Raw genomic sequence first — 25,489 nt, forward strand, 5'->3', positions numbered from 1 at the left:
AAACTATTGCAAAATAAAAGGTCCTTAAATCACAGCGCATTTTGAGAACCAGCCGGTTAGTGTCGGCTGCTGTTTCAAAAGTGACTGTTTTTAGTTTTAGTTTTTGTTAGAAAATTGATGGATGGTGAATGTTTCTGACTGTAAGGGTGCTTTTCCAACAGAGATGTGCTATGTAGCTATGCTGCGAGGATATTATAGCTAAGCTGTAAAACTATGTGACCGTTTCCACTGATACTAAGCTATGTAGCGCTACGGGTCCCAGTAAGATGTGCTATGAAGATACACCGCCGCCGCCGTGAAGTATCTTTGTGTGGAAGATGCACAGCTCGAGTATGCTGTATCGATAGTAGGGAAGTCATCCATAGCACACATCCATGATCGCATCTTTCCATATAAAAAACATATCTTAGTTCAACCCGTTTCCACCAGTGCTAAGCTATGTGTATCAATGAATATGATTGGTGGATACCAAACGCATCCACAGCAACGTAGAATAGCACATCTCTGGTGGAAAAGCACCCTAAAACCCTAAAAGGCAATAAATCATCTTTTGTTTCAAAAGTTGCGTTGGTGTTAATGTGGCAGACATTTACCATCTTTTGATGGATGCATGTAGCTAATGCAGTTGTTAGATCAAAACTAAACGGATTTCTAAACTGCAATAAATCATTTTCGCATGGTTTCGAGTCGTTGTTGAAAGAATTTGAGTTTGAATTTGGGTTTGAATTTGATTTGAGTTTTTAAGGACAATAACGTAAAACTGGTGTCGTCACATCTGAGTTGAGAAAGGGGCTCGGGTTCGTCTCCCGTTATGGCCAATTATTATCGTTGTGATTTTTTGTTTCTATGAAGGATTTCTTCTTTGAAATTCTTTTCTTGGTGATGCTTTGCCAAGACTCGTGGTTAACTAATTAAAAGAGTCTTACTTTATATGCCCTACCGCCTACCTATAACATGAACAAAAAGGGAAGCGTTATGTTACTTGTTGCTGTCGTTACTAAAAAACATGATAAAATAACGGTCTATACAACCCACTTCCCTCATTTTTCTGCATCACTGCGCGCCTGCGTACCCAGCCGTGCGTTGCTATAGCAACGGGAATAACAACATTAATTGTAAACAAAACAGCATCGCCAGTATTGTGTAACTTCCAATGTTATTAAAACAATTTAATATTAAGATCAAGTGACATAGTTGTTAAGTCATAGCGTCAAAAGAAAGTTTAGGTCACCGCGTCAGAAATAACAATTAATTTGAATACCCTTATTTATTATGCTTGGAAAATTAACTGTTTTAGGAACTGTGGTCTAATATTTTAGAAACTAACTTAAATCATATTTCATAGTAGAACTGTATTTTTTACTGTATAAATTATATAGAAAGGGTTAAAGATAATATAATTATTAGGGGAGATGAAAATGAAAAAGCTATGGTACTTTATTTGGTTTTTATTAACTGTAGGTGTGATAATAATTAGTGCTAAAGAACTTGAAATGCCGGGTAGCTGTCAACAGGGCTATTATTACGAACCTAGTTCCCTTGGGTGCGTTACCTGTCCTGTCAATGCTTCCATGGTACCTTCAGCTGATGGTGAGTACCTATAGAGGACATAGATTCTTAGGAATTAATTATTTTTCTACAATAACACTATCGCTCCTCATCACTAACAATAACGTTCTCCTTTCATTTTCGTTCAACGTAAAGCAAACTTGTACTAAGGGTACTGATAGTAAGCAATAAACACTGCCCGTGGACATTCCACAGATATCAGAGGAGTCCATGGAAATGTAACACCAGAAAAGTTAAAAGTGCTTCAAAATCAAATAGGGCCATATATTAAGTCTTTGACTGCCAATAGAGAACTGTTGAAGGCAAATCCCCCGCTAACGTCGGTCACCGGTAACCCCTGTGGCGTTTAAAGTGTTAGATAATAGATCTTGTACAGAAATAAAAAAAAACAACGCTATTTTTTATCAGTATTATTATTTCATTTTAGGTTTTGGCTGCTCCTGCGCGGAACATAGCGTGCCAGTAGGCATAGGTAGATGCAAGCCCTGCAATGCTACTGAGGTGGTGTCAGCTGATGGTTACACGTGTGTGCCACGTCGCTGTCAGAACGTGTCTGGCAGGATCGCGTGTAGGAAGTGTCCTAATGATTATATTACAGGTTAGATAAGGGTTTTTTTAAAGTTAAGTTTGATATGGTTTCTTTCATTATTGCCTTACCTTGCCTGATACTGTGATGAAACGACATAGGTATTACATAGGTAAGATTCGTAGCAAGTAGCCTTCCATTGTCTTTGTGTACCCCCATGGAAGACAGGCGTAAGGTTATGTATTTATGGCCTGAGTATAAAATAATTACAGAACATTTTTTAATTTTTACTCTAAGATAACCAACCTTTTAAGCCGAAACAATACAATAAATTGGGACCCAAGTCGTGTCTTAATGCGATTTCAGTTTGTTTTAACACTTAATCTCTTTTTTTACAAAAAATAATTAAGATTCATTCTTCTAGTCACCCAAAACATAGACGGGTCGCCACTCAAAGAGGTTCAATGCGTGAAATGCGCGCGCGGCTTTAAGCCAATAAACAACGTGTGCGCACGTTGCGAGTCGTGCACATGCGCGAAAAATCAGATCATTGTTCGAGGCATCTGTATACCGAAAACCTATGTGAACTCCAGACCGAAGTATGAAGAGAATAGTTTGCATCCACTGGCCCTACTGGATGTCGTTAAACATGAGTATTTATGTATGGTAAGTGGAAATCAATGGCTTTAAAAACGCATCTTACGTTGTATTAAAATTTAAGAAATGTATAAAATTTCATTAGTTAAGTTCATAATTATTTACAATTATAGAACGAAATTGGAAGAATTATCTCAGAATGATAGGATTCGAAGCTTACTACGCCGTAGCTGCTACGCTGAACTACGGACTACGCTGGCTACGAATTCGTAGCAAAAACGTAGCGATCAAAAATATTATAATAATGTAATTTATTACCTTATTTCACAGCAAAACGACCTCCGAGCATGTCACGCGCTTGCCAATGAGTGTGTGAGGAACTTCTACTCGACTGATGCAGCAGGACCTTGTAGACTTTGGATACAGCCTAAATTGACTACACCTAAAGGTAATGAGGTTTTATTTTAAAGGGTTAAAGTCACAACGGCTTGATGTAATGTTTGAATTGTTAAATTCTAATAAATACTTATGATAAATATCGTGGGACATACTAAATTAAATAAAAATTACGGTTTACTCATGTACATTAATGGAGAAAAGCTCTACTAGTTTTGAGTCATAGAGGGACTATTCGAATCAGCAAACGCTGCTCATAATGAAGAATGTGCGCTGTGTTGGTCTTTGATTGATGTTTTAGGTAGTCATCGATACGACCATCTTTGTAAAAATCTATGTATAATCTATATACAAAAGTATTTTTTTATAGTGTAACGTAATGCAAAAAACTATATAAATCATTCATATGCATGCAATTTCCATTAAAGTGCATTTTTCCTCCTAGCTAATTACTAATACACGAGTCCTTTGATAACAACCCTTAATTAATTAGTACGAAGACATTTCTATTTTCTATAAAAGAAAAAAGAAGCTCCTTTTCAATTTATGATGTTATAATTTATAACCACACTCAGACCAAAGGGATTTATGCTATTGCTAACAAGTTTGCATATAAAACATTGCTGTGTTCCAACTAAGAGTATAAAACTCAACCTTATTGTGTAAGTAATAGAGGTCTTTATTGTTAAACAATGTTTGAAGAAAGTTCTTACAACTGTTTTTCATTTCAGCATTGCCGCGTCTCATCGTAGAATCAACTTTAGAAGATAAAAATCCGGGAGAAACTTACCTTGGAAGGAAGAAGGTATGAAAGTTAAATCCAAAGTTATAAGCTAGTAATGTCATTCAATACATAAAAGTATCTGCCACGGCTTTAATGGAAGGTAGTGTTGTGTTTGAAGATCTGAAAGACAATCATGTCCAGTAATCATTAACTTATATTTGATCCATTTACCTGGCATGCAATTAACACTTGGCATAGGGGTAAACTGCATGGTTGATGCGGTTGCTGAGCAACGTGTAGCTGGTAAGATTCCCACACGAATCAACTCTTTGTGTGATCCACAAATTGTTGTTTCGGGTTTGGGTGTCATGTGCATGTGAACTTGTATGTTTGTAAACACATCCACGATACAAGAGAAAACCATAAATCTGTTTAAATCAATTAGTAAACATGTAACCAGTAACTCAAACGACATACATTTTTAGATGCTTTCAATTACTTTACTCGCATATTATTATGCCACTACAAATTCTTTGTAAAATTAGCTGCATCAACACTTCTTAAGTCTTATGTCCACAGGATTCCATACTAATAGCGGCAGCGGTGTTCTTATCAGACGGCCGATTTAAGTTTACCACGGACACAAACCAAGATCACAACACCTCGTGCCGTCTCCCCGTTATAATTAGAATCGGTCGAGATTTCTCGTAAGTTCCAACATAATATTTATGATAAAAACAAATGAAACAGAATGCTTTAGTACCTTACTCCTCGAATTTCTGAGAAAACACAAAATCTTTTATCTTTTGTTCGCGAAAATTTGTAAGAACTTATAAAACGTCTGTTGTACGATATTTTCGGGATCTCGCGTCGAAAATTTGAAAGGGAAAAATTTAAGAGATGACCAATTACGTTCAAGGTCAAGTGTTATTTTATGAGTATCTATTGTGTTTTCTGTGGATTCTGGAGATCTGAACAAAAGATTAGGAAGAAATGAACTGTGTAATAAATAACCGAACACAACGTGATGTTAAGCGTTTCGGCTTACTCACGTAATTATTTGACGAGGAACTTGACTAGTTTCAAGCCATGCTAGAGGCTCATATTCATCATAGAGGCTCAGTAGCAGCTCGACACGACAGTCGTCAAGTCTTATGTCGTGTAATGCTGCTAATGAATATGAGCCTCTAACGTGTTTCGAAACTAGTCGAGTTCGCTGTCAAATAGTTACGCGAGTATGCCGAAAAACATAATAATTAATTTAGTCGGTACGCTTTTTGCTACTACAGTCGCTAAACATAATAATTAATCTAGTTACGCTTACCAAAAGTTACGCTACCGGGAGGAAGGTCATAAATCAGCGAAAGATAAATAAAAATTCACCAAACATCAATAAGCACTTACATTTCGAAATAACTGACATTAAAACTCAATATAAGTTGAGGAAATTCTTTAATTCTCAACTTGATCAAAATTTTCTTGCCCACATCCCCTTTTCTCCCTCCCCTCATATTACACACAAATATTTTTATATACCTCTAAACAAAATGAAAACATATTAATAAGTAATTTATACTTTTTTTCACATGAATTGAGGTCAGAAATGTAATAAATTGTATTTGTGAAACTATTTCATTGCTACCGTAGAATGGCTAGGTATGATGAGTGAGCTAAAATACTAAAATGTCGTGGTAGTCCGGAGGTTTAAGACCTCATGTATGAAAATGCGGCTTCTAATAGGGTATTCTTTCACCTATAACTATAAAAATGATACCAAACAAAGAGAAAAGTTTATACGGTTCAAGAGAGTAATTAAATAAAAGAAATTCCCATCAATTTATCTTTTTTCACAACAGATCTAACGTAATTATTTTCCTGGATAGCGTTCATAAAATTTTATGGTCACTGGCTGGCTGATTATAATTTCTTTTTTGTCTGGTTTTCTACTCATAAGGATGCTATAGAAGTACGGTATAGATATATTGGTTAAAACTTTTTCTATTTTAACTTTCATCACACTATCACACTTTACAATATTATATTCTAAATGTAAAAGTCTAAATGTGAAAGTCAATTACGCTGAAATTAGTGAACGGATTTTAATGAAATTTCGTATACAGACAGGGTATGAGCTGAATTGGGTGATAGGATACTTTTAATCCTATGGGAAAGCGGGCGAAACGACTGGCTATAAAATTCGATTGTTTTGATTGGTAATTTCTTACATAGACATTCTAAAATCGTTAGTTCTGTATACCTTTAAAAGTATCTATGATGATGTAACCTTACTCCAATCTCATTCTATTATTAGTGAACCATCATTTAATAGTTATTATAAGTCCTTGAAAATATACTGCTCATAACAAAAACATAGATTCTAACAGCCGTCTACATTGCAGTCGCGATTGCATCATAAATGTATCGAAGATTACCGAAGATTTGAACGAGACGATATCGCCTTATCTGTATGCTGACGGGAAACTCGTGCAGATACCAGTTTATCCCAGGAAACCTAATGGACAACCAATACAGGTATACAATGTTTTACTGTACACTTTATGTTTCAAGCTAAACGTGGTTTTATATGTGAGCTCCTAGTTTAACATACATACATACGTAACCTCACGCCTGTCTCCCATGGTGGTAAGCAGAAACAATGTAACGCCAATTGCTACGATTCTTACATACCTTTTTCGCTTCATCAACAATCATCCGACTTTTCATACATCACATACATACTCGTCGGTTAAGCGTATTTTTATTTTGGCCCTTCTTTAATATATCACCAATCTGGTCGCTATATGTCCGTCTAGGGCACCCTCTACCGATGGCCCCATTCGTATCCGCCTTGTATATTTGTTTATTTCTACTAGTTTAACTTTTATTTAAAATATAAAAAAGCCTATATATATTTAAGAACATTTTTTTCACATTTAACTTATAATTTGGAGTTTTAAGTTTAAAATATATTTTGATCCTTAAAATAGTATCATATCATTTAATCATCATAAAAATTTTGACAGATATTAAGATGTAAAAGCTAATTCTAATTTAAACTACTATTTTGTTTGTCTTTAGTTTCAGTTCAAATTTAAATGTAAACACTAAATACCGAGTAATTATTAAACAAAGATTATTAAATCTAAATTGTTGTATCTGTTTACAGAAAGGTACCTGGATTTCGAGTAAATTTAAACGATTCTTCGTAATCGATAGCTCTCTCTCGATAGTCACAAATGCTACGAATTACGTATACTTACGTACAATGGAGATAAAACTACAGTAAGTAAATTTTGACTCAGTCTTAATGTCACATAATAACATGTATTTAGCTACGTGTACTAGTATTTTATTATATAGTAATTTTATTTATTTAGTTTTTGCTTTTCGTCCACGGTTAGCCCGTATTATTAAAATAAAATACGTTCTAATATTTTTCTCTTTGTATTCACAACAACAAAAAATATAAGAATGTGAAAAACTGTCTTCAAATTTTACATGACTAACCACCGTACTCAGTTATTTAATGGTTATTTAACTCAGCAATTGTTTTCGGAACAAAATTGTAACTAAAGAATAGTTTAAGTAATCATTAAATGTCGCTAAGTCCAGCAGTTAAATTTCGATTTGTTTTACACAGGATTGAGCGAGACAAAGCAAGTCCAAGTTCTCTACGAGTGCAAGTATCAGTAGAAGTTAGTTATGCATCGAAGTCACCTCTATCAGAGTCTGTCACCATGACCCTGAAGGTGACACATGTGATGCCTGAAGCTGGAGTTCATCGTGGACTAGAGGTAAGTTCCATAGTTAAGTAAAACACTCAGTGGCATAGAGTGTCTTGGCGAGGTCCCGTATAATAAAATATATGGTGGTAAAATTTATTTAATCTACTAACTACTCGCTCTGCTCTGCTCAGGCCCTATTGATCGTAATGTAATGTTTTATTGTCTTTAACCTTTCTCAATAGATGGACTATCCAATACAAACAATATTTATTAAATCGAACCCATAAAGATTAGCGTTTTCAAACAAATTACTCTTTAGTTTTGTATTATATTAATAGTGTATTGCATAAGATTTACTTGCTCATATTTTTACTTATTTTCTGTCTTTTCCTTTGGAGAATACAGGTAAAATAATTTTATGAGTTCTTAAAAACTTTTTTAAGCTCATAAAATATTCTACAATTAGATGATTCTCGTAATAAAATAACGGTGGATACAATTCTTGAGTAAATTTTCATGTTTTAAACGACTTTTTACATTTTTACGGAATATTTCACCACCCTCGGGCCGTCGGCTAAATAATTTATGGATGCCGTTTCTGAGAATCCGAAACAGGAAATAATTTCAAAAATTAAGGCAATAAAGTCACCATTGCTCATAAACTTGATGTCATAAATAACGTTTTTCTTTACGTTTTCCGGAAAAAAGGTATTATTTATTCTGTACTTTTTAAAATGGAGATATTCAAGTGATATTCTTGAACATTATAAATATCAACATAATTGGAAGTTTTGAGTGGGACTTAAATCTTCATTAGCTTATTTTGAATTCGATATTAAATGTATTGATCAGAAAATATTATTGATAGTTGTATTTTTATGGTATAAGCCAGTAAACGAGCAGAAAGATCATCTGATGGTAAGCAATCGCAGCCACCTATGGACACCTGAAACACTAGAGGCGTTACAAATGCGTCGCTGGCCTTTTGGGGGTTAGAAATTTAAGGTTGTTGGGAATCGGGGATTAGTGAGATTGGGAAGGGGTAATTGGGCCTCCAGTATTCTCATTCACCCAACGAAACACGACGCAAGCGATAGTAGTGTAGTGTGTGGTATTTATTTATGTTTATAGATATGGGGCGGGGTGCTTGGCTGCCTGCTGACTCTGTACGCTATGGTGCAGTGGCGAGGAGTGGTCCGCAGAGGAGGACTCTACGTCTCCGTCCTCCCTTTGATGGCGGCTGCTATTTCTGACACCTTTTATTTTGTGAGTAAATACTATATTGGGTCATATGTGGAGGTACTCATTGGACAATTTTCCAATTTAGATCTTTGATGTTGAAATTTTATTATCATGTGAACTATGGATTATTGTTCTATTTTTTTTTTTAAACATTAGACAGGTATTTTTATTTACTCACGGAAACAAATACTTTCGAAGATATATTTAATTTGAAATAAAATGATAAATGATAAATAAATGATAAATGATATTTATTTCTGTAAATAGGTCATAAAATAACACTTTTACACGTCAATATTTCAAATAGCTAGATGAGGCCGGCATTTCCTATCTGACTACTCTGAGAAGAAATGCCGAAACAAACTCAGAGGTCACAGTCTCTTTTAAAGTCCAGACAATGAAATAGAGGATAATGTGAGAGAACCGTGCAAGTTGGTTCTGTAGTGGTCTTTAGAGGAAAGAACCACAACAGTATGAGCGGACCTGTTCAGATGGCCGTACGCATGTGTCAGTTTACAATCAGCTCAGCCAACGGCCGTTGCTGAATGATCCGACGAACACTACCAACCAAAAGAACACTTGGGCAGGTCTCGTAAATGCTCACACTGTCAGAATATAATTAACTAAAAGTGAAATAACTAAGCAAACTCTCACACGGTCCTCAGACTAACAATTTTAAAAATAATATGATAAAAATAAAAATAAAAAATATCGAATGATATTAATGTATATCATGTCAAATTGTATAAAAATGTAACTTGTGTTACAAACATGTCAACATGACCTGTGTGGACATTATAACGGCTCACTCCCAAGCCTGACTATCATCTAAGTAGTCTTTAATTTTATAAAAAGCTTTACTATACAGTTTTTCTTTAATAACATTTTTAAATTTATTCAGGCTCAAACTTTGAATATCGCTGGGAATTTTATTGTAAAAGCGTATACATTGACATCTGAACGAACCACTTATTTTCTTAAGTCTAGTAGTGGGAACTATATATTTGTTTTTACTTCTAGTGTTTATATTATGTATATCACAATACTTTTTGAATAAATTAATGTTTTTGTGAGCATACACTACATTTTCATAAATGTATTGAGAGGGAACAGTCAATATATTAATTTCTTTAAATAGTTCCCTAAGAGAGTGCCTCGGACTAAGATTATAAATTGATCGAATGGCTCTTTTCTGCAGCACAAAGACAGACTGAATGTCAGCAGCATTTCCCCACAGGAGAATACCATATGACATGATACTATGAAAATAACTAAAGTATACTAATCGCGCTGTATTTACATCGGTCAAATTTCTAATTTTTTTAACGGCATATGCTGCAGAGCTGAGCCTTTTCGATAACTTATCTACGTGTGGAGCCCACTGTAGCTTAGCGTCCAGGGTTATACCTAAAAAGACAGTTGAATCTACAGGGTCCAACTCCTCGCCCTTGATTAGCACGCTGGTTTTCACATGTCTAACATTTGGTGTTGTGAATCTAATGCATTTAGTTTTTGATTCATTAAGTAACTGTTGGGGTGTGCCGTGGCTGGTTCAACGAAGAAGGCAGTAAAACTCGAGTGGACTGTATTTATAACTGTATTACGAATAAAAAGGGCTGTAGCAAATGTATTACTGGTACAAAGGTGTCGCGTCTACGGAACGAAATAATAAGAAAAAGGGGTTTAGGATGCGCGAGCGCGGATGATCGTCTTGTGAGTTAACAGCTGACTCGCGGGTGGCGGGCGCGCGGTGAGCCGGGCGGGCGGCCGTCGCCCCTCTCCCCGCTCCTCTCGTTCACTCCCGCCAGCGCGCGGCGATGTTGAAGACGGTGGTCTCAACATACTCCCCCCGTTGAAGGATCTTCAACTGTAGTGACTGGAAGAGGGCAGATGGTATTAAAAGCTCGCCGAATGACACCCTTACGTGTGCGGATGTCGGCGACTCTAGTGATTCCATCCCTGCCAGGTAGGACGTGGACGATTCGACCTAGTAACCACAGCAGAGGAGGTGACCCCTTATCCTTGACTACGACAAGTGTCCCTTCCTTAAGTTCCCCGGAAGAACGGCGCCACTTGGTTTTCTCTTGAAGCCACAAAATGTATTCGTGGGAAAACCGGTGCCAAAAGTGCTGCTTCAGGTATTCAATGCGACGGAACCGCTGCAAATTGGTGATGTTCTCGTTCTGGATCTGTGGATGTGGCAACATAATGAGTGATCGTCCAATGAGGAAGTGGGCCGGAGTAAGAGGGACGAGGTCTGTTGGATCGTTGGACAAGGGAGTTAAGGGTCTCGAGTTTAGGATGGCTTCAACTTGTATCAGGCATGTGGCCATCTCTTCGAAGGTTAAATTTGTTAAACCCAAGATACGTCTAAGGTGATGCTTGGTGGATTTGACTGCCGATTCCCACAACCCACCTATATGCGGTGTGTATGCAGGTATAAAGGAAAAGTTGATACCTGTGTCGATATCATTGAAATCTAGGTTTTGCGATAGAAGATTAGCCAGTTCATTGAATGCGCCAACGAATGTAGTGCCATTATCTGAAAAAACGTTACGAGGTTTCCCCCTGCGAGCAATAAACCGATTCATAGCAGCCAAGAAAGCGTCTTTCGTGAGGTCAGACACCAGCTCGAGGTGAACAGCTCTCGTTGCTAAACACACAAACACACATATAAAACACTTAATGAGTCTGCAGCCCCTACCCTTGCGATCAGCTATCATGATAGGACCAGCATAGTCCACCCCTGTATCTAAGAAAGGGAACTCTAAATGCACACGCTGCTCTGGAAGGTTACCCATGATAGGTTGAACAGTCATAGCCTTGATCCTACAGCATTTTACACATTGCTGTGAAACCTTTTTGGCTAGGTTTCTACCGCCTATAGGATAGTATCGGTGGCGAATCGTGGCAAGTAGAAGTTGCGGTCCAGCATGCAAAAGGCGCAGGTGATACATGTTAAATATTAAAATGCAAATTATATGTGAACTTGATAAAAGAATTGGATGTTTTACGTTAAAATCATAGAATGAATTAGCCAATCGCCCCCTACTCGAATCAAACCATTTGATTTATCTAGGAATGGAGACAATGACAATAATTTATTTTTAGAAGGTAGTTGTTTATCGGAAGTTAATAACTTGTATTCCTCAGGAAAGGAATCCTGTTGACTATGTCTAAGTAAGAAATGTAATGACATAGTCAACTCAGTGTTAGAAAGTGAGCCACACCTTGTAGAGTTTTTTTTACATTTATTTATGAAGCGCATGAGATATGCAACCACACGCTGTAGTTTAATAAAACTAGAATACTGTTTACATAGTAAAGTAAACCAGTTGTCAACAGTAACCGTAGTATCAACATGATGAGATAATACTGTCTCTACTAGGTACGACTTATCCCCTGAATTTGACTCAGGAAATGAAGGCCATGAAGAAGATTCTTTGTGTAGAAACTGAGGACCTGACCACCACAAAGAAGAAGACACCAATTTGTCAGCTCTAAGTCCGCGCGAAGCTAGGTCTGCGGGGTTTTCAAGTGAAGGTACATACCGCCAAGTACTACCACCAACATAATCTTGAATCTCGGAAACGCGATGACGAACAAAGGCTTTAAGTTGAATTGGTGATGTAGATAGCCAACCCAGGACAATGGTTGAGTCACACCAAAATACTGCTTCATCAATATGCAAGGTCAGCGATTGACGAACCTTGAGATACAGCCGTGTGCCAAGTAATGCAGCGCATAGTTCGAGCCTAGGTATAGTCGTCGGCTTAATAGGAGCAACTCTACTCTTTGCAGTGAGAAGATGCACGCTGACCTCTCCATTCCTCGTTTGACTGCGCACATATACACAGGCACCATATGCCTTCTCAGATGCGTCAGTGAAAATATGAAGCTGAACAGAAGACGGTGACTCACATGAAATCCATCGGGGTATGTCAATGTTATTGAGAAGAGGGAGAGTGGTTTGAAACGCACTCCAAATAGTATAAATATCTTTAGGTATAGGTTCATCCCAAGAGCATTTAGAAAGCCAAAGCTGTTGTATAATTATTTTGGCCTCTACAATGCAAGGAACCACTAAGCCAATTGGATCAAAGATTTGGGCAATGACCGATAGGACTTGACGCTTTGTAGTTCTTTCAGTGGAAGACAAATTTATTGAAAAGGTGAATGTGTCAGTCGAACATCTCCAGTTAAGTCCCAACGTTTTGGACATATGACTATCGTCACTGAGGTGAACTAAATCTGAGCCAGTGGGATCATTGCAAAGAGCCTGCAACACTTCTCTTGAGTTGGACTGCCACTTGCGAAGGTTGTATTTTGCAGATTGCAAAATGTCCACGACTTGACGACACTTCTCTATTGTTTCTGGAACAGAAGAACCACCTGACAAATAGTCATCCACATAAAAGTCATGCGCTATGGTATAAACTATTGCTGGGTCAGAGCTCTCCTTAGACAATTCAATTAAACATCTAGTTGCCAAGAATGGCGCCGATGCAGTACCATACGTGACTGTATTCAGAGTGTAAGCTGTCAATATATGATCTGGTTCCGCTCGCCACAAAATTTGTTGTAACGGTCTATGCACTTCACTAACCATAGTCTGTCGGTACATCTTTTCGATGTCTGCACTGACGACGACTTTATGCTGACGAAATCGAAGCAGGATCGACAGGAGATCATCTTGCAAAGTTGGACCGACCATTTGGATAGCGTTGAGTGACTTGCCCGACGTGGTGACAGCCGAAGCATCAAATACTACTCGCAGTTTCGTAGTTGAGCTTGACTCTTTCAAAACGCCGTGATGAGGTAGAAAATGAGGCGGGCTACAGTTAGGTGTTTGACTATTGCTTACAGACATGTGACCCAATTGTATGTACTCATTCATAAAATCAACGTATAATTTTTTGAAATGAGGATCTCTGGCTAAACGTCTTTCAAGTGAAAGAAATCTAAGCTTAGCCATTGCATATGAGTCACCTAAAACGTGAGGAGACTCTTTGAGAGGGATGTTTACCACAAACCGACCATCAGGGTTGCGGCCAGTGGTATCTACGAAAAGTTGCTCGCAAGCTCGTTCCTCTGAAGTAAACTTATGCTTTGTATCTACCGAATCTAACTCCCAAAAGCGTGATAAGTCTGACTGAAGGTTGTCAATATGCATACACACCTGAGAAGTGGAATTCGATTGAATTAAAGCGCCAGAAATAAGCCAGCCTAACTTTGATTCGAACAAAGAAGGCTTGTCTTTACCTAATGTGACCCGATTCGCGCCTATGATCTTCCAAAATACCTCCGCGCCGACTAAGATGTCGATCGAAGACGGAATGTAGTATTGAGGGTCGGCAAGACGAATGGTAGAAGGTATGTGTATGTTGCTCGTATCAACAAATGTGTTCGGTATGTACGATGATACTTTCGGTAAGACAAAACACTCGATATTGATTTTATAATCACTATTGAGTGACTTTAAGGCAATCGAACAACCTTGCGAGCAACTAGAAGATTGATAATTTATACCTACCACCTTAGACTTGGCATTGTAGATAGAAATTTGAAGCTTACGGACTAAGTCGCTGGACACGAAGTTGGCCGTGCTCCCGTTGTCCAGCAAGACTCGAGCAGTGTGACAGTTGCCCTTTGTGTCCGTCACCTGCACGAGCGCTGTGGAAAGTAGAATTATGCGAGATGAAGCAGAATGATTAGCCGACAAGACGACATTTTGAGTGTTTGAGAGCTCACTATCACTATGAACGTGCAGCAATGTATTGTGCTTTTTATTGCAATATTTACAATGTCCTAACTTGCACTTATTAGCATCATGGCCTGGTCGCAGACAGTTAAGACATACATTAAAGCCATGAACCCTTTTGATGCGAACCTCCACTGGAAGTGATTGGAATGTCTCACAAGTGAATACATGATGATCCTGTTTACACATTGGACACAATAAAGGCTTATATTTAGGTTTATCAGTAGTGGCCAGAAAACTTTTATTAGATTTATTGTTGTCGCTGTGACCCTCGCCTCTTGTTTTGATGGACTTCGACTCCTCAAGTGTTTCTAATAAATCTGATCTGTTGCTGAGGAAGTTAATAAAAATATTTAATGTTGGAGGTTCAGTCAGAGAGTTTCTATGCTCCTCCCACTCACGATTTGTCACCTGATCTAATTTACTAGCCATAATATAAATTATAAGCGTATCCCAGTGTTGAACTGGTTGCCCAAGTGTAGATAAGGCTCTAAGATTTTTGTTCGTTGTATCAATAATAAGGCGTAACGACTTACTTGACTCTTTAGAGATAGGGTTTACATTAAAGAGAGCTTGCACATGATTATTGACAAGTAATCTCTTATTGTCATACCTGTCACAAAGTAACCTCCAGGCAGCGTCGTAGTTATCCGCACTGAAATCTAAATTGTCTACGACAAGAGAAGCACTATCCTTTAAAGAAGCGCGTAGATAATGTAGTTTATTGATTTTACTTATGTTATTATTGCTATGGATTATTGAAATGAATGTGTCCCTAAACTCTAGCCAATCATGATAGCTGCCCGAAAACTTAGGTAGATCAATTTTTGGTAGACGTATAGAGTTATGTGTATGTGTGTGACTAGCACAAGACCCCACCTCGGACGACGAATCTCCTGCCTGCTTACTGCGGGTGGCGCTGATCAGCTGACGGGCGGTAGCCACCAAGCTGTAATATTGCTTCTCAAACTCCTCCCGCTCCGCATATTGCTCGCTGGGATCGTCCGCGAGTGTCTCCAAGTCACACTGTAATGCATCGTATTTTTCGTATAAATTTTCAAATATGTTAAGACGGTATTCAACCTCAACTGTTTGCGTATCGCTAAGTTGCTTACAGGATTGAGATAGAGTTAAAAAGGATGCAAATTGTGTAAGCTTAGCTTTAACTGAAGCTCGCTTCTTAATTAAGCTTTTGCATCTGTCATTATGCAAAGATAATAAAATTATAAGAAAAGCAAAAGAAAAAATACAAAAATATTTTTTACAAAAATATGTAGGGTAAGATAAAAAGTTATAAGCAAGTTTATTAAGCTGCAGTTCGCCTAAAATCAATTTAGAAGCAATTTCTATTTATGTGATAGGTTGCTAGGAATATCTCAGCAGGCGTTTAGCTGTGTGAAGTTTGCAAAAATATGCTTATAATTTAAGTTGCTGGAAAAAAAAACAATTAAATGAAATGAAATATGATAATGGAAATGACTGCCTAAGCTACTTATGAATGTATGAAGAGATGAACAGCACTAAATACAAGATGAATGACTAATCTATTGAGAATGACTTGCAGTTTTCGAATGACTTGCAATATTATAGAAATGAATAAATTTAAAATGAAGTTAATGAAATGATGGTTAGACAAGGTGATGAAGCGTATGGGATGATTATGGTGTTGAATGGATATGCAATGATAAATGAAGGAATAATTTGGAACGATCTCACGATTTTTGTTGCAAACCACTGATGATGATTGTGACGTGGAGTTTTTCAAGTATCCTCAAGACACGACGACAATTTATAGTTGTATGCTTGATATCGATGAAGATCTTCCTGTCCCGCAGTCCTGAGAGTTCTTCTCCTGGATCAGTCTTCGAATCTGGGCACCAATCAACAAGGACGGTACTTTGTTCCCGTGTGATTGGAGACGTCCCTAACGACGAAAGCTTCAAGAAATCCAAGCAAGCAGATAATCTCAGGTGAAGACGACTTGAACCCACTGTACAGCTCCTTTGTTCTTCGATCTTGTTTCTTCGTAAGACGGTAGAAGGACCATATGTTGGGGTGTGCCGTGGCTGGTTCAACGAAGAAGGCAGTAAAACTCGAGTGGACTGTATTTATAACTGTATTACGAATAAAAAGGGCTGTAGCAAATGTATTACTGGTACAAAGGTGTCGCGTCTACGGAACGAAATAATAAGAAAAAGGGGTTTAGGATGCGCGAGCGCGGATGATCGTCTTGTGAGTTAACAGCTGACTCGCGGGTGGCGGGCGCGCGGTGAGCCGGGCGGGCGGCCGTCGCCCCTCTCCCCGCTCCTCTCGTTCACTCCCGCCAGCGCGCGGCGATGTTGAAGACGGTGGTCTCAACAGTAACAAATTATTGGCACCAAACCAGCGAACTATTTTTGAGAGAGCACTATTTACATGATCACTGACTAATTGTCCACGTTTGAGTTTAAACAATAAAGATGTATCATCAGCAAACAGTACTATCCCATGGTTATCCTTCACAAGGTAAGGTAAATCATTAATATAAATAAGAAAGAGAAACGGGCCGAGAATTGACCCCTGCGGAACACCCATCCTAACAATAGACCCGGAGGAAACTTTTCCGTTAATGTCGACTCTCTGAATCCTATTACTCAAGTATGAGTTAAGAAGATCCAGAGAGCTGCCCCGTATTCCATAATGGGATAGCTTCCTGATCAGTGTTTCATGAGGGACACAATCGAACGCCTTGGATAAGTCACAAAAATACCCAATGCGTCGGCCGAGTCCTCCCATGCATCATAAATGTGATTAAGAAGTTCAACACCGGCATCAGTTGTTGAACGACCCCTTGTAAAACCAAACTGATTTCCATGTAATAATTTATTTCTATTAAAGAATCTTTGCAACTGATGTAGAATAATTTTTTCAAAAATTTTACTGAATGTAGGTAGTACTGAAATAGGTCTAAAGTTAGTGGGGTCAGAAGTACTACCCGATTTAAATAACGGAGTTTTTTTACTATTCTTCATGAGATCAGGAAACACACCACGATCGACACAGTTATTAAAGATTAGAGCTAATACGGTTGCTACAATATCTATTACAGAGCCGGTAATGTACACAGAATTACCCCACAGATCTGCAGTCTTTTTCTTGTTCAAGGTATGGAACGTTTTGACTATATCTGTATAATCTATGTGTTCGAAAGAGAAGCCTAAATTGCAAGCTGCAACATTTTCTTTTAGTAAAGATTCTGCAACTGTGGGAGATGAGTTCAAAGACTTAGTAGTGGACACAGGAACGTCCGAAAAGAAGTTTTCAAATGCAGCTGCGACTTCTGCATCCGATTTAATTACATTATTATCAATTATAAGACTAAATTCACTACTCTTCTCTTTAGACCTCCCTGTTTCACTGTTAATAATACTCCAGGTCGCTTTAATTACATTGTCACTGTTTTTTATTTTAGAGCTCAAGTATAACGATTTTGCAATTGAGCAAACTTTTTTAAATAATTTAGAATATTTCTTTACATATTCACTAAATTCAGTTGTATTAATATATGTCCTCTCGTTATAAAGCTCATATAGGCGTTTCCTACTCTTATAGATACCAGTAGTTGCCCATTGATTGAAAGACGCATTGCCATGAGCTGGTATGGTTTTAGGTGTGAAGGTGGACTTAAACTCGGTATGGTAAATGTTAAAAAATTCATCACACAAGTTATTAGAATTTTTATTCCTTAATAATAAAGGTATTTTGTCAGTGAGTTTAGATTTGAAAGTTTCAATGCGTCTTTCAGTCTTTGGGTTAACAATAATATGTGGTTTCGACACTTTATTTACTTTATTTGTTATTGAAATTAATTGTCCACAATGATCTGAATCAAGCAATGATATAATTTGTTTATTAGTTGGTACAATATCAGTATAAATATTATCTAGGCAATATCGCGTGACGTCACTTCTTGGTACGTTTTTTACGTAGAAATGACGTATTTGCATTTAAACTTTGATCCGTTTTATCTAAGTATTATTGTTTTATATAACAAAATAAAACCTACGTGTGTAATATTTTTTCATTAAGATTTTTGATTTCCCCGTCATCATCCCTAATTCAATTTTAACACAACAGGCTGCATGGTTCTCCACTCTTCATGCCTTGGCAGCGGAGGCTGGCACGCTCGGATTGACGTTACCACTGTCACAAGCTGAAGAACGCATCGTCATGGCGTTTGTCTACACTGCAGTTTCATTGAAGGTTGGCTATGAAAAGTGACTATATACAAATACTTGGTTATGTTCGTTGATCATATATGGTGTTCTAAAATTATCTACCACGGCTTTAACGGGAGGAAGTGTTGTAAATACTTTTATATGGCTACATATTAGTTTTTTTTCAGGCTGTTAAAGTAGCGTGGTTCAACTTCAACCAATGTCGATGTGATCTCTTCTTTTTGGATTGGTCTGAATACAATCCGCCGTATAAAGGTATGTAGTCACCAGTTAGGTCATATATAAATATAATATAACTTATTTAAAGTTCTATTTACAAATTGTTCCTTTATGTAAAAATACAATCTCCTCTATTACATAGGAGCAGCAACAGAAAAGTATAATAGTTGGAGAGCTTCCACATTAGCCAGAGAGTGGTCGAGGATGCAGACTATGAGAAGAGTCTCTCCGGGGTATACCGTCAGCTTAGCACTGCTTGTACTACATGTAAGTATTTGATACAACTTTTACCCATAGTTAGTGTAGTACTTGGAAGTACACATACACCGTGAACATGTTGCTTTCGAACCGTAAAACAACTTTCCATAAGGAGTACTTTCGATAAGTAAAGTAAAAACAAACATATTAGGTATATTACTTTTTATCTTTATAGCTATATCTTAATCGCCTAAGTGCTTATGAATGTTTAGTGTTTCTGATTATGCAATCAGAATTTCTTTGCAATTTTATACATATTTAATTCAAACCTAATAAGCTAAAATGAATCAGTATAGTTTACTGAGCTAAGCAACATTTGATACGATGTTATAAAAAGACATATAATATTTGATATTAAAGTGAAATAGCAGTCGATTATACGACAATATTAAGGTCCCTGGCTGCTGATAGACTAATCAATTCAATCCCTGTCAAATGTGCCAACAGTTATGAATAAATGGGTGAATTATAGCAATAATATGGCTATGTATACAATATTATTTGATATGGGTCCGACAGTAATCTCGGTCGCTTGCTTAGCTGGGGTTCGTGACCTGTGCACAGTGCCATCTACTTTTATTAGTGTGAACTATGCTTTAAATCATTGTTAAAAGTAACAGCGAATATATTTTTTTTTTAAATGTTGCTTTTGTATTTATTCTTACCTATTTTTTTATATTTCAATAATTACATTAATCAAGTATTAAATTCTGTATGAACAGCTCCAAGGTCCTTGATCACAGAAGAGCTGTAATGTAAGTTGTCTAGGAATGTTACGAACGTGCAGCGCGGCTGTTACAGTGCCGTATTTGTAAAATGCCATGTTTAAATTAGCTCAAAGAGAAAAATACACATTTTGGCTAATCTACTGGGCCTATTTCGCTCGTTTTTCGTCTATTGTCATATTGGTTTACGTATAGTTGACATATTTTTATCATTGCCTACTACGTGGCTAGGTAAGAATGCCGATGCCGATGCCGACCGTTCTCTTTACCTTTGGTGACATTTTCCTAAGATTGATCGATATAATTGAGTGTGACGCGTGGGAAAGTAGATCAGTCACTTTGCCACGCGTTACGCATTCGTGCCTATTTAGGACTATTGGCAAAAGCACTATTTAATTATTATTACTAGTATGGGTATAATAATCCGTTTGTTTCGTCTTTTGATCTTACCATGCAGATTAGTCTTTGGATAATGAAGCTTGTTGAAAAAGATGATGCAACGTCACGCCTTTTATCCCCAAAGGTGTAGGCAGAGGTGCACATTACGGCACGTAATGCCGCTATACAATGTACACTCACTTTTCACCATATTATTATGTAATAATAAGTCCCATGTAATAGGGGTGAGCCAAAAAATTGCCAATTTTTTTTTAAATAAACACGCCGCGGTAAACGAGCAGCCATAGGTATCACCTGATGGTGAAACACCAGAGGCGTTACAAGAGCGTTGCCATATATAGGAATTTAAGGGTTGTTGTTCGAGAATCGGGGATTGGGAAGATTGGAAATTGGGCCTCCGGTAACCTCACTCACACAACGAAACACAACGCAAGCGTTGTTCCACGTCGGTTTTCTGTGAGGCCGTGGTATCACATTTTATTTTTATTTACCACAGCTCCTGGTACCCTGGAGATCCTACCTTCCCCCAAGTCAAGGCTACAAGTGGGCAGTGGCCACGATAGCCTGGTGGAGTTCATACGCCACGCTGCTGTGTTTCCGATGGGTGGTCGACAGGGTGCTAGGGTCCCCGACTGCTGCCCTGCCGAAGATCTGCAGCAGTGTCGGTCTGTCGCTGTTGGTGTTTGAAGAGGAGCACTATGCTCATTATATTCATGGACGGTAAGGATAACATAATTAGCTATTTTAAGTTTTAAAATAAAAAAACATATTGGAGGTAGGGATATTTATTACGATAATTCTTCAGTGTAGTTAGGAATATTTATTATGCTAATTCTTCTTTTTTTGTGTTTTTAAGGCATTTATTTTTTTGATGTAGAAGACAGCTTCACGTCCTATTAGCGTGTGGAAATATCATACCATGTCATAGTCATGGACCCATTTATGAGAACCTCGCTCCAAATAATATAGCACGATCACTCGTAGTTATGGGCCTTTTTATGAGCCACTCGCTCTCCTCATTGGTTTTTGAAAGCGAAAGATTTTATTCGATTACACCTACTTCTTACTGATTTAGGTAAGTACGTCCTTATAATACTTAATAATGGATGTATATTCTGTTCAGTAACGATGACACCAAAGACTTGCGATCTATCGCGGGCCCGCTCGCTGCGTGCCGAGTGGTCTGCGCTCCACAACTCAGGTAACGTAACACCAACAACACCAATGGCCTTAATGTCGAACATAATAATTAATATTATTATGTCCAAATACTCAAACACTACTCAATTTTAAGAACGCCCTCAAGACTAGTTCTGTCGCTATCAATTCTTTATAAAATGACAGAGATAGCACGATATTTAAGTACAACTTAAAATTGAATAGCATTTCAGTATTCGGGCGTTACATTCTGAACCCATAACTTCGTAATATCTAGAGTTAAGGGGAATCGTAATTCAATCTTAGTTAGGTAAATTATTTTAACAGAATTGTTTCTTTGAATTTGTTATTTATTCTTTATCTATAGTAATTAATTTATTGTATTATTTCAGGATCGTGTATAAACAACTATCAATGTCGATACCAGGTAACAATGAATGTTTTAAACCTTATCATTTATACCTATAAATACATACACCTATTGGAACTCTTAGTTACTCAAGGTTTATGAGGCATTGGTACGAGTTTGTATTACGTTTAACGAGATCGTATATTACGTTTAACATAAAACGAAACGAGAGCGCGTTCGGCACTCTGATTGGTTGGTTTATTCGCGCCGGCCGAATAGAGCGCTGAACTCGCTCTCGTTTCGTTTTCGTTTCACGTAAAGCAAATTCGAACTAAGATCACCTAAGGTACTGAGCACACTTTGAAAACTCTCTGAGAATTCTTTGACTACCCAATAATTTGTGTTGTTAATATAAAAATACTAATACCTGTATATCCATATTAAGTATTTATTATATTTTCAGCTTTAGGAGAAACTGAAACTAGGCAGTCACTATTATCCCGATTCCTGGCTGCGTTCTTTGAAAGAGTATGTTTGTTATTTAAATCAAATATTAATATGAAAATATAAAATTATTTCAATATTGAATTAACTTCATTTTGTGTTCATCTAGGCATTGGACGGCCTCAGCTGGGTTGCCAGTGAACGCACAGTATTTGAACGGTTACTGAACGTGGAACTGAATACGAGAGAAGCTGGCAACACCAGCACTTTGCTTTATGACCCTGACGAGGGTACGCCTTCGTGTTTTGCTGTTACTTGGTAAGCACTAGATGCACAAAACCGATAGGTTTTCCGTTCCAATATTTAAGTAATTGGCAATCTCTTCAGTCAAAAACAAAATAATTTGAATGCCGCGGCTCAGATTTTTTGGTGTAGCGTCTCAGGCCTAAAAAAATAATTTCCTTATCTATTTTTGAAGGTGGGGCGAAGAATGGTCCCTGGCTACATTTGAAGCCATGCTCTTCGGTAGCCTGATGATGGCCACAGACGAGCCTTTGATAGCTGCCCTGGTCACTCTTTTAGTATGGCAGGTGGGAACAATTTTATCTTTTCTAGACTGCAGAGCCAAATACACCTATAGGTACTTCTTACTACAGAGAACGGACCGCAGTGGTTTCTGATACACTAAAGCCTATTAAGGTAAGCGTCCATAGATCCGTATCGTACGTATCGCACTCATTCCGTACGACGTCATCAGTACGCATCGCATATAGACATTGCCGATGATGCGAATGAGTGGACGCAGTTGTATGAGTTTCTATACAAGACAAACTAAAATCCGTTGCGTGCATTGCGGGCCTGTGGACGCTTACCTTTAAACTACAATATTCGACCAGCCATGTCATTAGTTCAGTCAGTGGTGTGTCATGGGCTGTTGATCCGTTTACCAAATCCGTTATTATCTGACTAGTAGTGATTTGTTACATCCAACATCGCAATCAATGCATGATTAACCACGCTGCAACTTATCGCTTTTACGTTTGTACATTATCTTTTAGAATAGAGAATTGTCTTTCACAAATTGGTATTTTGGTCCTAAAATTTTTACAAAATATTTCAAAATCTCTGAATAAAAATGATAAAAGTATTTTGCTTTACAGGTAATGATGCGACTACGAAAAGGACTTGGAAATAGGAATCAACGAGAAAAGACTGATGTCCAAATGTAATTAGACGCAAGAGACCTGTCCTGTTAAGATGCGGTCACAATCTTTATATATACTGTTCTGGGCAATATTCTGCGGTGAAGTAGTCATCCCACGGAGAATAGGAAGATCTCGTGAATCCGATAGTGAGAGTGATAGTGATTGTGACAGTGATAGTGAGAGTGAGAGTGATAGCGACTGTGATAGTGACAGTGAAAGTAGTGACGACATAAGTGAAAGCATGGATTTATACGACAATCATGGAATGTCAATTGAGTCGAGTATGTACAGCAAAAACACTGCTCCACCTCCCAAGCCTAAACAACATAAGCGAACCAAGTACGTGAAGTACATAACTCTTCCTCCGCCCGTCCCATTCACCCCGGTTACTCCTGCCTCCAAGTTACCAAAAGGACCTTTTTTCGGCTTCCTAAAAAACATTTGTGATGCGTTAATCTCCCCTAAGTTTAAGGAAAAATACCTCGGAAGCTATTTCCATATACTCGGCAAAAGTCTCAGAGGATTCGGCATTAATTTTATACAAAAATTGTGGATAAGAAGATTTCGAAGAAAGTTGGAAAAATACTCTATTTATAACAAAAAGACGTTGAAATTGAAAACAAAGGCATTTCTAGACTTCATATCTGATGAGAAACCTAGGAAGATTGCATATTTCGAGGCAATGGATGCTATTTATACAATTAATGATGATACGAAAATGGATGACTATGTCTATTTACTCAAAAATTACGGGAAAGGAACTGTGCATCATATTGGATATGAAACAAGACGCATATTCGAGCGTATTATTTTTGGGAAATATAATCGACTAGATGAAGACGACCAAGCAAAGATTAAACTGAAATTTAAATCAGCATTAGTCGAATACTGGCAGGACAGACTTAATATAACTTCTAATTATAATTCCACACTGGGCCATCTGTTTAATTACACATTAAACTTACCGCGAAATTGATTTAATCCTCCTCCATCACTAATGTGAATTTGTCATATTTCCACGACTAACAGACAAGCGAGTCACCGGTGCGGTGCAACAATGCGATCGTTGTATTCAAATATTATTTTTCTCGCGTATTCCATTAGTATAGGAACTGCAATTAGTATTCGAGGAATAGTTGATACCAAGAATGCCAACAGTCCACTGTTGAGACTGCCAACTTGGGGCATAGATCCCAAAGTTAAAAGTGAAGGAATTTTTGAGAGGTTTGTAAGGAATTACCTCGACATGCTGTCAACAGCGTTTACCGGTAGACAGCTCTTAAGATTTTGCAGAATGCTGAGCAAAGAACTGACTCGACTAAAATTCTCATACACGGACAAATTAGCGAAACATTTAAGATATTTGTCGAGAATGTATCGCGACGACATAAAACAAGAAATGGCGGAATATAGAAAAGAATACGATGAAAAGTTACCGAAACGTCAGTTGTTCATGGATGCTATGAACGAGGTGTTCACATTGCAGCATAACTTGAGGTTCGACGACTACATACAGCACATGGTGGACCTCGGCAATGAACATAGTAACATACCAGCAATACAAGTGGAAACCAGGAAAATTCTGGAAATGATAGTGGACTGCGTTCGCAAATTGAATAAAAATGACCAAAGGTCGTTAGAAAAGAAGTTAAACCTGGCCATTAAAGAATATAATTATTGAATTAGTTAACCGGGTATCCAAAAAGGAATATACAGTACCTTTGTACCTTAATTAATAAAGTACTGTAATTACCAGTATTGTGTATGTGAATAAATAAGTTAATTAATATTTCAAAGTGTTTTTTACTACCCCGTTGGTCAATAGACATAAATCTACTGCCTAGTATGAACTAGGTTGGGAGTCGGCCCAAATATTTCAAAATTTTCAATATTAGCATGGGATTTTGGCTCGCTGTGCCGATGGCATTAGGATGATGGGATTCATTCGTGAAGTAAGTACAAAGAGGAGATACTA

At 37.6% G+C, this 25,489-nt stretch overlaps 3 protein-coding genes across 3 annotated transcripts; 1 reads left to right on the forward strand and 2 right to left on the reverse strand.

Annotated features, from left to right (window-relative positions):
• The first annotated feature begins 1,571 nt into the window (after positions 1-1,571).
• LOC118265901 (meckelin) lies at positions 1,572-23,607 on the forward strand. Its single transcript, XM_050695082.1, has 20 exons — positions 1,572-1,590; positions 1,997-2,167; positions 2,520-2,761; positions 3,023-3,140; positions 3,820-3,893; positions 4,392-4,519; positions 6,212-6,344; positions 6,979-7,094; positions 7,453-7,606; positions 8,669-8,803; positions 18,657-18,782; positions 18,925-19,012; positions 19,119-19,243; positions 20,855-21,078; positions 21,482-21,559; positions 21,909-21,943; positions 22,329-22,393; positions 22,479-22,627; positions 22,788-22,899; positions 23,470-23,607. The coding sequence occupies exons 1-20, from the start codon at positions 1,572-1,574 to the stop codon at positions 23,536-23,538; spliced, it is 2,361 nt and encodes a 786-aa protein (XP_050551039.1). The 3' UTR covers positions 23,539-23,607.
• On the reverse strand, positions 9,005-11,826 carry LOC126910898 (uncharacterized). Its single transcript, XM_050695200.1, has one exon. It carries the CDS (start codon positions 11,734-11,736, stop codon positions 10,615-10,617), a length of 1,122 nt encoding a protein of 373 aa, XP_050551157.1. The 5' UTR covers positions 11,737-11,826; the 3' UTR covers positions 9,005-10,614.
• LOC126910899 (uncharacterized) lies at positions 10,819-15,205 on the reverse strand. Its single transcript, XM_050695201.1, has 2 exons — positions 14,354-15,205; positions 10,819-10,968 (listed from the first exon to the last, which is right to left on the reverse strand). Exons 1-2 carry the CDS (start codon positions 14,970-14,972, stop codon positions 10,922-10,924), a joined length of 666 nt encoding a protein of 221 aa, XP_050551158.1. The 5' UTR covers positions 14,973-15,205; the 3' UTR covers positions 10,819-10,921.
• Positions 23,608-25,489: the final 1,882 nt, after the last annotated feature.

Source organism: Spodoptera frugiperda, chromosome 7, assembly GCF_023101765.2.
Source record: "Spodoptera frugiperda isolate SF20-4 chromosome 7, AGI-APGP_CSIRO_Sfru_2.0, whole genome shotgun sequence".
NCBI classification, from domain to species: domain Eukaryota; kingdom Metazoa; phylum Arthropoda; class Insecta; order Lepidoptera; family Noctuidae; genus Spodoptera; species Spodoptera frugiperda.